At 41.5% G+C, this 13205-nt stretch overlaps 1 protein-coding gene across 16 annotated transcripts in view; it reads right to left on the reverse strand.

The window, feature by feature from the left end:
- RAPGEF6 (Rap guanine nucleotide exchange factor 6) overlaps positions 1-13205 on the reverse strand; it is a 200629-nt gene that overhangs the window by 27133 nt on the left and 160291 nt on the right. For 14 of the 16 annotated variants that reach the window (XM_089335844.1, XM_070076077.2, XM_089335843.1 and 11 more), the window contains one exon: positions 8625-8836. The exons of the other annotated variants lie outside the window; for them this stretch is intronic. In XM_089335844.1, the coding sequence (XP_089191970.1) occupies positions 8625-8836 (212 nt within the window). The remainder of the gene's footprint in view (positions 1-8624; positions 8837-13205) is intronic. 16 annotated transcript variants of the gene reach the window in all.

A 13205-nucleotide genomic window follows, 5' to 3' on the forward strand; every position in this document is an offset into this window, starting at 1 on the left:
TTCTACTTTCTGTTGAAGAAATCCAGCACAAAGACCAGATGCAGCCCGTTTGCTAGCTTACTCAGTCCAAAGCAGAAGAAAAAGACCACTATGTTTAAAGGGTCATGTGTTTTTCCCATCTTTTCTTTTTAAAAAAATATAAAAAGAACAGATCTTTATGCATTCCACAGTTACAGTTCCAAGAAGACAATCACACTTTCCTCACTTCCCTACTCTTCCCTGAACTCCACCTCTTTCCTCTCTTCACGAGTTTTTGCAAAGACATAATTTTAATCTATTATTCATAGGCTTAATTAATCACTAGTCATATTCAACAAGTAAAAAGTAGGAAGACCAGATATCTGCAGGAGTACAGCCAAGGGCTTAAAATGACAATCATATCCCAGAATCACCACTTGATTCTTATACATTTTTTTGTATTCTGCATTAACTGCTACGTATCAGAGAAAACAACATCTTTGTCTTTTTGAGACTGACTTATTTCACTAAGCATAATGATTTCCAGTGCCATCCATTTTGTTGTAAAAGACAGGGTTTCATTCTTTTTAATGGCTAAGCAGTATTCCGTGGTGTTTATATACCATATTTTCTTTACAGTCATCAACTGATGAACATCTGGATTAACTCCATATTTTAGCTATTGTGAAACCAGGTGCAAAAAACATGGGGGTACAAATAATCTTTCATTTGCTGATTTCATTTCCTTTGGGTGAAGTCCCAGAAGTGGCATGGCTGGGTCATAGGGTCACATGGTCTATTTTCAGATATCTGAAAACTATCCACACTGTCTTCTACAGTGATTGTACTAATTTACATTCACACCAACTGTACATTAGGGTACCTTTCCCCTCACATCCTCACCAGCATTTACTGTTTTTTGATTTTTCAATGACAGCCATTCTACCTAGGGTGAAGTGATACCTCACTGTGGTTTTTATTTGCATTTTTTGGAAAGCTAGTGATCCTGAGCATTTTTTTATATGCCTTTTAGACATTTTTATTTCATCCTTTGAAAACTGTTAATGTACTTTGTTCATTTTTTTAACTGGACTGTTTTCTAATTGCTGTGTTTCTTGAGCTCTTTATAGGTCCTGGATACTAATCCTTTACCAATTACAGAGTTTGCAAGTATCTTCTTTTCTGTCGGTCGACTCTTCATTTTGCTGAGTGTTTCCCTTGCAGTGCAGGAACTTCTTAGCTTAATCCAATCCAATTTGCCTATTTTTGTCTTTATTTTATTGCCTGTGCTTCTGCAGTCTTTTCAAGGAAATCTTTGCCTACACCAGTGTCTTTAGCTGTACTCCGGAAGTTTTGATACGTTGTGTTGTCATCTTCATTTGTTTCCAGTAATTTTTTAAATTTATTCTGCCACCCACTATTCAACCAGGAGTGTGGTTCAGTCTCCATGTGTTTGCGTATTTTCTTGAATTTCTAGAGTTGTTCATTTCCAGCTTCATTCTCTTGTGGTTAGGAAAGATATATAGTATGACTTAAATTTTTTTGAGTTTGCTTAGACTTCCTTTATGACCTACTAATGAAAATAATGTATATTCTGTACTACAGGATGAAAGGTTCTGTATATATGAACTGGATTCATTTGGGCCATAGTGTAGGTTAACTCTGTTGTTTCTTTGTTGATTTTCTGTCTACCTGGATCCATCCATTTATGAAAGTGTGATGCTCAAATGCCTTGTTATTATTGAATTGGTGTCTATGTCTCCCTATAGGTCCATGCAAATTTGTTTTTTTTTTTTTAAAGATTTATTTTATTTCAAAGAGTTACAGAGAGAGGTAGAGACAGAGAGAGAGAGAGAGAGGTCTTCCATCCGCTGGTTCCCTCCCCAGATGGCCGCCAATGCCTGGAGCTGCACTGATCCGAAGCCAGGAGCCAGGAGCTTCTTCCAGGTCTCCCATGTGGGTGCACGGGGCCAAGGACTTGGGCCATCTTCTACTGCTTTCCCAGGCCATAGCAAACAGCTGGATTGGAAGAGGAGCAGCTGGGACTAGAACTGGCGCCTATATGGGATGTGGGTGCTTCTAGGCCAGAGCTTAAACCCACTGCGCCACAGCGCTAGCCCTGCAAATTTGTTTTAAATAGCCAGGCACCCTGGCATTGGGTACATAAACATTTACGACAGTGACACCTTTCTGTTGAACTGATCCCTTTAAACATTAAATAATGCCCTTTTTGGTCTCAATAGTTTTTGTGTTTAAGTTCATTTCATTTGCTTTTAGGATGGTTCCATCTGCTCTTTTTTGCTCTCCATTAACACAGAAAATATTTTTCTATTCTTTCATTTTCAGTCTGTATAATTTTGAGGAGGTATATTTCTTGTAGGTAGGCAGCAAATAGATGGGTCTTGTTTTTTAATCCATTCAGCCACTCAGTGTCATTTAATTGGAGAATTTACATATAACGTCATTACTAATAGGTAACAACTTCTTCCTATCATTTTTCCTGAAATATTCCTATTGTTTCTTTGTATTTCCTTTCTACTTTTACTAGAAGATTTTTCATCTTCACATTCTTTCATAATGATGGCTATTATTCTCCGTTTAGTGTGTAGCACATCTTTAAGACTCAACTGAAGGCCGGCGCCGTGGCTTACTAGGCTAATCCTCTGCCTTGTGGCGCCGGCACACCAGGTTCTAGTCCCGGTCGGGGCGCCGGATTCTGTCCCGGTTGCCCCTCTTCCAGGCCAGCTCTCTGCTATGGCCAGCGAGTGCAGTGGAGGATGGCCCAAGTGCTTGGGTCCTGCACCCCATGGGAGACCAGGAGAAGTACCTGGCTCCTGCCATCGGATCAGCGCGGTGCGCCGGCCGCAGCACATGGGCCGCAGCGGCCATTGGAGGGTGAACCAACGGCAAAGGAAGACCTTTTTCTCTCTCTCTCATTGTCCACTCTGCCTGTCAAAAAAAAAAAAAAAAAAAAGGACTCATTGTAAGGGTGGACAAACAGTCACATCTATCTTAAACAGTTAGTGTAACCAATTTATCTATCACAGTAGGCCCTGAGGTGCCTCAGTGGAACTCCAAAGTCCTGAAGCCAAGTAGGAAGAACCACATGAGTCTGAAACACATAGCAGTCTCTTTTTCATAGTAAACACCAACTATACACTGGGGACAAGAACTGTCCAGTTTTCAACAAGAGCTGGAAAAAAAGATAATTACCATAGTCTCAACTCATATAATTATGTTTTGAGGCAGCATGTCATAAAAATGTATTAGAATCCTATAACAACATTTCCTTGGGGCCGACACTGTGGTGCAGCAGTCACCACCTGCAGTGCTGGCATCCCATACGGGCACCGGTTTCAATCCAGCTCTCTGCAATGGTCTGGGAAAGCAGTAGAAGATGGCCCAAGTCTTTGGGCCCCTGAACCCACATGGAAGAAGCTCCTGGTTCCTGGTTTTGGATAGGCCCAGCTCCAGCCATTGCAGCCACTTGGGAAATGAACCAATAGATGGTCCCTGCACCCCGGGTTCTAGTCCCGGTCGGGGCGCCAGATTCTGTCCCGGTTGCTCCTCTTCCAGTCCAGCTCTCTGCTGTGGCCTGGGAAGGCAGTGGAGGATGGCCCAAGTCCTTGGGCCCTGCACCCGCATGAGAGACCAGGAGAAGCATCTGGCTCCTGGCTTTGGATCAGCACGGTATATTGGCCGCAGAGCACTGCCGGAGTGGCCATTGCGGGGTGAACCAAAGGAAAAGGAAGACCTTTCTCTCTGTCTCTCTCTTTCACTGCCCACTCTGCCTGTCAAAAAAAAAAAAAAAAAATCCTTATGATAAAAGAGTGGAACTGAATTAACACCAGCTACAGCTACCACATTATCGCTAGGTAATCGGAATCTTTCTGCTGAGAAAAATTAGAAAAGACGGATAAAAACAGAAAACGTAAAATGTTAGAAAGTATCAAAAAAGCTAACAAGACAGTGAAACTTTGTAAGAATAATGCACAGGAGCCCGCTAGCATCTCAAGCGCTGCCCCAGGAATATCTCACGACTTCCGAAGCGGGGTAGATGGGGTGAAAAAACAGTATAGCCAGTCTGTCTTTTCAGGTAAAAGGAAAAGTAACTTAAGTCCAACTAGATAACCAATGCTTTAAGTTTTGGAATCTGAAGGACTATATTCTGGGACTAAGGATGAACTGTATGAGTGCAAGAATAAAATTGAACTGATAAAGCATCTTCATCCATTTGAAAATGCATTACAGTGATTTTGGATGCTGGCACTTCTAGCAGCCAGGTGCAAGCTTTATTTTTCCCTGGAACAGATCATCGTTTGAAACCTCTTATTATTTCTGCAATTTTTTATACAAAACATTCATTACCTTACCAAAAATAACCAGGCACGAGGAGGAAAGCTAACATAATTAAATACAAAAACAACAACAACAAAAAAACAGACCTAAAGAGGATACAGGTTATAAAATTGTCAGAGACTAACTTTAAAAATAACTAATGCGATACTGAGAACTTTGGCAAACAATACAAAACTTAAAATGTTAAATAAACTGTAAAACTGGCCGGTGCTGTGGCTCACTAGGCTAATCCTCTGCCTGCGGCGCTGGCACCCGGGGTTCTAGTCCCAGTCGGGGCACCGGATTCTGTCCTGGTTGCTCTTCTTCCAGTCCAGCTCTCTGCTGTGGCCAGGGAGGGTAGTGGAGGATGGCCCAAGTACTTGGGCCCTGCACCCACATGGGAGACCAGGAGGAAGCACCTGGCTCCTGGCTTTGGATCAGCATAGTGCGCAGGCCGTAGCGGCCATTTTGGGGGTGAACCAACAGAAGGAAGACCTTTCTCTGTCTCTCTCAATAACTCTGCCTGTCAAAAACAACAACAACAACAACAACAACAACTATAAAACTGAAAAAAACATAATAACTTGAATCAGGAACTGAGTTACGTATTTAACAAGACATTACAAGCAGCTGAATAGAGAATTAATAAACTAGACTACAGGGTAGAATAAAGTATCAGAATGAAGTATGGCAAAACAAAAAAATGGAGGGCCGATGCTGTGGTATAGTGGGCTAACTCTCTGCCTTTGGCACCGGCTCACTAGCATCCTGGTTGCCCCTCTTCCAATCCAGCTCTGCTAATGTCCTGGGAAAGCAGTGGAGGATGGTCCAAGTATGTGGGCTCCTGCACCCATGAGGGAGACCTGGAAGAGGCTCCTGGATCCTGCCTTCAAACTGGCCCAGCTCCAGACATTGGAGTCATTTGGAGAGTGAACCAGCAGATGGAAGATCTTTCTCTTTTTCTCTTCCTCTGTAACTCTACATCTCAAATTTAAGTAAAATCTCAAAGACAAAAAGATGAGAATTACAGAGAAGAATATATGAGGTAAGAGAGGCACAGGTAACAGAGGTAAAACCACAGTCCTTATAGGAGAGGCCAGAAAAGGGTCCACATTGTGGTGCAGCTGGTTAAGTCACCACTTGTAACATGCACATCCCCTATCAGTATGCAAGTTCAAGTTCTAGCTGCTCCACTTCCAATCAAACTCCCTAATAATCTGTCTGGGTAAACAGGAGAAGATGGCCCAACTACTTGGGCCTCTGCCACCCACTGTGAAAGACTCAGATGCAGTTCCAGATTCGTGGCACTCTCCTGCCTCAGCAATGGCCACTGTGACCATCTGGGAAGTGAACCAGATGGAAATTGTTTCTGTGTCTCTCCCGCTCTCTCTGTAACTCCGTCTTTCAAATAAATAAATATGAAAAAAGGCGAGGGGGGAGCAGATAAAATATCTGAAGACATAATTACTGAAAATCTTCCAAAACCAATGAAGCATAACATACCATTGGTTCAAGACGATCAAAAAGCTATTTATTCAAACTTCCACTTTTTACTTTTAAGATTTTATATACTCACAGATGGGTATCTAAAGTAATAAGCTACTGAGAAGAACCCAGTAAGAATTAAAACAGAAAAAATAAAACTTCACACCAGCTCTCACATCATAGCAAAATTAGAAACAAAAAAGATGAAAGGCAAAATAATAACAAGCACTATTAACAAAGCAATACTATAATCAAGGGAACAGCAAGTAAGACTAACAGCTAATTTCTGAACCTTAACAATGGGAGCCAGAAGACACTGCAACATTATCTTAAATTATTGAAAAAAGATAGCGGTCAACCAAATATACATCTCTGATTATTAAGTAAAGGCATTTTCAGATAAACAAAATCAAGGTATTTCCAATGAAGAAGACTTGCACATTAGGGAATACTAAGCAGTGTTCTATAGACAAAAACTTCACCCTGACCCCAAATCTACCCAATCATGAGAAATCCGTGAAATGCAAGAAGGAATGAACAACAAAGTACTAATGAATATTAAGTTAACTAATCCTAACAAATATACATGAAATAAAATCTAGTGTACTTTAAAAAAATAAAATATTGTACAATTATCAACTTAATAAAGCAGGAAAAATACTATATACAAAAACCATATCAGGTAGATTATAAGCAAACTCTATAGTAAAGGATTAATAAATCAGGCTTTTAAAATTAATAACTTCTATTCATCAAAAGTTAGAGAGGCAAAAAAAAAAATCACATCATACCCAAAGGTATAAAAAATTCTTTCAAATACATAAAACACGAAGATAATCTAAAAATAAAATATGGGCAAAAAAATCCAAAGTAATAATTAACAAAAGAATACTCAAGGGGCTGGCACTTGGCCTGGCATTTAGACGTGGATTAGAATGCCCTTATCCCACACTGGAGTGCCTGGGTTCAAGTCTCAGCTGCACTCCTGATGCCAGTTCCCTGCAAAGGCACAACATGAGAGGCAGCATGTGATCCATCAAGAACTTGGAATTCAGTCACCCAAGCAGGAGACCAGGACTGAGTTCCAAGAGTCAACTTTAGCAGATAATACCAAACTGTTCTCTAAAGTTGATTATGGGAGTATCAGGATCTACACCATGCTTTTCACCATGCATATAACATATAGCTAACAAAAACACATGTGCACTAAGAAATATGAACAAGAACATTCACAGCAGCACTATTCACAATAGGTCAAACGCGGAAACCACCAAATACCAGTCAATAGAACAGATGGATCCACTGTACTGCATTGTAACTAAATGCTGAGTAATGTTGAAAATCAAATATTGCTACACTCAAAAACACGAAAAATTTTCACAAATCTAATGTTGATTGATCAAAGTAAGCTAAAAATAAAAGACATAAGAAAACAAACATAACCTATCATTCTACTTACAGGAGACTTCCAAAAGTACACAGAAGATGGATAAGATGCCACTTGGGACACCTGCATCCCATACTGGAGAGCTTGTGTTTGGATCCTAGGCCTACTACTGATTCCATGTTCCTGCACTGAGCTCCCTGGGAGATAAATGGTGATGGCTCAAGGAGTTGGGTCCTTACCACCTACATGGAGACCTGGATTAAGTTCCAAACTCCTGGTTTCTGCCTGACCCAGTACTGGCTAGTGTGGGCATCTGGAAGTGAACCAGGTAGATGGAAGCTCTTTTTCTGTCTCTATGCCTTTCAAAGAAAAACAAAGTAATAGATTTTGAAATTTTATGGAAAAATGGAGTTAAAAATACTTTTCTGTTATGGCACAGTGGGTTAAGTTGCAGCTTGGGACACCTGAATCCCATTTCAGAGTGCCTGAAATTGAGTCCTGGCTACTCTGCTTTCAATCCAGCTTCCAACTAATGCATACTGGGAGGCAACAGATGATGGCTCAACTGCTTGGGCCTCTGACTCTCACAAGGGAGATCCAGAGGGAATTCCAGGCTCCTATTTTGGCCTGGCCCAGCCCGGGTAGTTGGAGGTATTTGAGGACTGAATCAACTAATGGAATACGGTTCTCTCTGTCACTCTTTGAAATAGATGAAAATAAGCATAAACAAGAGAAGTTAAGGCAGTAAACTTTATGGTGAAACACAAAAGCAGTAATTGGGAAGGAACATAAACAGTTTCCAGAATGCAGGCAATGTTTTATTTTGGTAAAGTTGCTTTGTCAAAATTCAGTAGTTGCTTATCTGTTTGAGTTGGAAGAAAAATACTACTGGGGCTGTTGCTGTGGCACAGCAGGTTAAGTCGTCACCTGTGAAGCTGGCATCCCATATGGGTGCCAGATCAAGTCCCAGCAGCTCCACTTATGAACCAGTTCACTGCTAATGCACTTGGAAAAACAGCAGCAGACAGCCCAAGTGCTTGGACCCAAGCACCCAGTAGGGAGACCTGGAGGAAGCATCTGGCTCCTGATTTCAGTCCTGCCCAGCCCTAGCCGTTGTGGCCATTTAGGGAGTGAACCAATGGAAGGAAGTTATCTCTCTCTCTGTCTCTCCTTCTCTAACTCTGCCTTTCAAATAAATAAATAAAAATTTTTCAAAAATTACTAAACAATCAATGTGATCAGTCTAACCTTGATGAGTTAAGTTTGCATTTGGATACATAAAATGAACACTCCAGTGAGTTTTTGTTAACAGTATGGGTTTTGGATTCCTAAAATTTGCTGCATTTAGTTGGAAAGAGCTCTAGTGACATTAATCATTTAGATGGAATATATATTAAATATAACAAATACAATTCTACAGAATTAGGTGAAACTGAACATGCTAATTTTCAAATACCTTCATGTAGAAATGTCATATCTTTCTTGACAACAGGGAAGAGTGGAATTATTGGAGGTTGCATGCTTTGACTACTAAGGATATTTCTATACTTTGCCATGTTTCTAGATGGATCAAAAAGGTCTTGTAGATCTTGGAGATGTTTCTCATATTTGCTTGGTAACTTTTCCCAAGTACCTCTGAGTCGTGCTACAGGTGCCAAGTTCAAGCCACTGCCAAAGACGAGAATAAAGATGTTAAAACTGGACTTGGGGGAGCAGCTGGGGGTGGGGAGGGTCTCAGGTTAGTAAAGTATATACACCAAGTTCTCTAATAAAGCAAAAAATAATACAAAGGACTCTTTACTCTTAAAACAGTAAGAATTTCTTTGAGGAACTATACTACTTGTGTTTACTTGTATATCTACACAGCCTTTATTTTATAGGTTACATGTAAACAGTAAATGCACTAATTTTCTGAAATAGACAGCGACCTTAAAAATTTCAGACATCAGATTGCTGCTTGTTTCACCTATAAATAACTTCATGTACATGATACTTATTTGAAAGTTCTTTAAGAAATATTGAGAACAACTGTTAAATAACAACTGACAGAAGTTATAGGGCTGAGGCAGTCTTCCTTCTTTGAGATCCTGTCTGATTCTAACAATTTTATATTCCTAAATTCTAATTGCATCCTCCAAGCTTCCAGATATTCAGTATATCCTTTCCCCAAGATATGAAAAAAGCTCAGATAGTCCTTAACTTAAAAGAATAACTCATACCTCTATATATAATATCATCCTAGGAGTAGATTGTCAAATGAAGGAAAAAATTATATCTATATATATATGCACAGCGCCTCAATTTTCTAAGCAGTTAGTCCCTCTAAGACATCTGTCTTTAATCCACACCACAAATGTTCTCTTGACCTTTGATTTTAAGGTGTTTAAAAAATCTCAGGCTGGCCAGAGTTGTGGTGAAGCAGGTTAAGCTGCCACCAGAGACTCCAGCATCCCATATGGGTGAAGATTTAAGTCCTGCCCCAGTTTCACTCCTTCTGATGCAGTTCCCTGATAATATGCCTGGGAAAGCAGCAAAAGATGAACCAAGTGCCTGGGTCCCTGGGCCCCTGCTATCCACATGGGAAACCTGTGGCTCTTGGCTTTGTACTGGTACAGCCCCAGCTGCTGCAGCCATTTGGGAAGTGAACCAGTAGACACAACATCTCTTTCTCTGTCTCTCCTCCCTTCTCTCTGTCACTGTGCCTTTCAAGTAAATAAATACTTTTTTTTAAAAAAGACAACTTTAAAAAGAAATCTGGGCCGGCGCCGCGGCTCACTAGGCTAATCCTCCGCCTAGCGGCGCCGGCACACCGGGTTCTAGTCCCGGTTGGGGCGCCGGATTCTGTCCCGGTTGCCCCTCTTCCAGGCCAGCTCTCTGCTGTGGCCAGGGAGTGCAGTGGAGGATGGCCCAGGTGCTTGGGCCCTGCACCCCATGGGAGACCAGGAAAAGCACCTGGCTCCTGGCTCCTGCCATCGGATCAGCGCGGTGCGCCGGCCGCAGCGCGCCGGCCGCGGCGGCCATTGGAGGGTGAACCAACGGCAAAGGAAGACCTTTCTCTCTGTCTCTCTCTCTCACTGTCCACTCTGCCTGTCAAAAAAAAAAAAAAAAAAAAAAAAAAAAAGAAATCTGGGGGCCGGCACTGTGGTATAGTAGGTTAATCTTCTGCCTGTAGCACCGGCATCCCATATGGGCACTGGTTCTGGTCCCGGCTGCTACTCTTCCTATCCAGCTCTCTGCTGTGGCCTGGGAAAAGCAGAAGAAGGTGGCCCAAGTGCTTGAGCCCCGGTACCCACATGGGAGACCCAGAAGAAGCTCCTGGCTCTGGATCAGCCCAGCTCTGGCTGTTGCGGTCATTTGGAGAGGGAACCAGTACTTGGAAGACTTCTCTGTCTCTCCCTGTCTGTAACTCTACCTCTCAAATAAATAATAAAATCTTAAAAAAAAAAAAAGGAATATTTTTCCAAAAAAATGTTTCCTTTGTATCTCAGAAACTGTTCCAAACTACAAAGACAAATAACATAAATACAAATTTCATCTCCACTGAAATAAAGGGATATCTAACTCCTAAACACATTACAAAGGTTGCAAAAAAATAGTCAAGATCAAACAACATGCAAATATATTGAAAATGACATCTATAGTTGATGGTGGCAGGGTAAGCTGGCACGGCAGGTAACTAACTCATCCTGAGGGCACAATAATTCCTTATTTTGAACGTAACAGAGTTCACAGGCTGTTGTGGTGAAATGCGGCAGGACCCTCTTCTTTACTATGAGATGTCAGGAAAAGTATGACCAGACTGGTACACACAGAAACATATTCTGGTAGCAAGCTGTATAACAGTGAAGACAGGATCCAAGGAGGAAACTTAAGTTTTAAGTAACCTTAAAGCTGTGAATCTCCATTTGCTGAGAAACAGATAAGGGTTCAATAATTCACATAAAAACCCAACCAACTCCCACTAGTTTGGAATACTGCCCAGCTGCTCTTGACAGAGTACAGAAAACTGACGTCATTTAAAATGAAGGAATGAACACAGGATCGACAATAAGCAACCACAAAGAAAAACAAATAAAAATATGAAGCAGACAAGTGCTGCCAACAATTGGATAGCGGGACAAATCAATGACTGAGAAATGATTTCAAGGGCCAGTATTATGGTACAGCAGGTGAAGCTGCTGCATACAAAGCCAGAATCCCACACTGGAGCAGCAGCTTGAGGCCTATCTGCTAGGCTTCCAATCCAACTCTCCACTAATATATCTGGGAAAACAGCAAAAGATGGTACAAGTGCTTGGGCTGCTACCATCCACGTGGGAGACAAAGAAGACTAGGCTCCTGCTTTGGCCTGACCTAGCTATAGCTAATGCAGACATTTGAGGAGTGAACCAGTGGATCCTTTTCTCTTGTGTGTTTGTGTGTCACTCTGCCTTTTAAATAAACAAAATAAGTCTTAAAAATGCATTAATAAACAGTTTAATGTGATTCAAGAACTTACAAAAAATATGTTAAGAAAAGTTCATAGAAAGTGAACTAGTGAAGTCCAAGAAATAAATGAAAGAAAAATAAAATAAACTCAGAAACGAAGGTTACAGGGGCTGGTGTTGTGATATAGTGGGTGAAGCGGCTGCCTGCAACACCCCAATCCCATGTGGGCACCAGTCTGTGTCCCCGATACTCCACTTCTGATCCAGCTCCGTGCTAATGGCCTGGGAGAGGCAGCAGAGAATGGTCCAGGAGTTTGTGTCCCTGCTACCCACTGTTACCCACATGGGAGACCTTGGTCCCCTGCTACCCATATGGGAGACATGGATGGGGCTCCTGGCTCTGGCCTGGCACAGGCTCCAGCATTACGACCTTCTTGGGGGTGGGCCATAGGACAGAAAGTCTCTCTCTCTCTCTCTCTCTGTGGCTTTTTCAAATAAATAAATAAATACCTCTTTTAAAAAAAGAAATGAATGTCATATTGGAAGCTATACAGATGTCATTTAAACACTGTGCTGGTGACATGGAGGAAAGGATTAACAAAAGCAATAAATGGAAACAGAGTGGAAAGAGACTTGAAAGCAAACAATGGTTACAGAACCCAGGAGATCCCTGAACAGGAAAAATAACTTTACGAGGAAAAAAAAATCAAAGATTCAATCTGAGAACATTTCCCAAAACAGATTTCAATCACAAGATTGAAAAGGCACCACATTCCTTTACAATCTGATGCACACTTAAGAGAGATGCAGAAACATCCACATTAAGGGTAAATGACCACAGAAATTAGAAACCTGGGAATGTAGCAGGGAATAGAAATTCATGCTACTCTCAGAAATTAAACAACAACAAAAAGGTTTATTTATCTGAAAGGCAGAGTATGCAAGAAAGACAAAGAGAAGGAGGGAGGGTGGGAGAAAGGGAGGGAGAGAGAGGTAGGCACAGAAAGAGAAAAGATTGACTGATGTTCCATCTGCAGGTTCACCCCCCAAATTGCCTCCAACAATCAGGGCTGGGCCAGGACAAAGCCAGGAAATCAGAACTCCATGCAGGGTCTTCCAAGTAGGTGGCAGTGATCCAGGTCCTCGGCCTTAATACGCTGCCTCCCAGGGTGTACATTAGCAGGAAGATGGATTGGAAGCAGAGTAGGTGGAACTGGAACCACCAGCACTCTGGTATGTTGGCATCCCTAACCACTGCTTAGCCTGTTGTCCTGCAATGCCTGATCCTACTCTCAGGAATTTAAAACATTCACATAAAATGCTAAGAAATAATTTGTGAAACAGAAGTTTTATGGCCAAACTAACATTAAAGTTCAAAAGCAACAAAAACTGAATGGGGCCTCCATCCCCAAGGCCTGTGATGTAGACTTATCAAGCTCCAGGATCTTTCCCTCAGTTTGCATTCCTTCTGTCTTCTTTAGGATGATTACAAGTCAACTGCTTGCTAACAATTAATTCAATAAATTAAAGGAGTGATACAAGGGTAAGGTCCTTCTAAAATACTTCAATTACCATCATCTCAATGGTAGCCAGTTCTCCAAGAGTTTCAC

Source organism: Oryctolagus cuniculus, chromosome 6 (assembly GCF_051225735.1).
Source record: "Oryctolagus cuniculus isolate XC-2025 breed Fujian yellow rabbit chromosome 6, ASM5122573v1, whole genome shotgun sequence".
Classification (NCBI taxonomy): Eukaryota; Metazoa; Chordata; class Mammalia; order Lagomorpha; family Leporidae; genus Oryctolagus; species Oryctolagus cuniculus.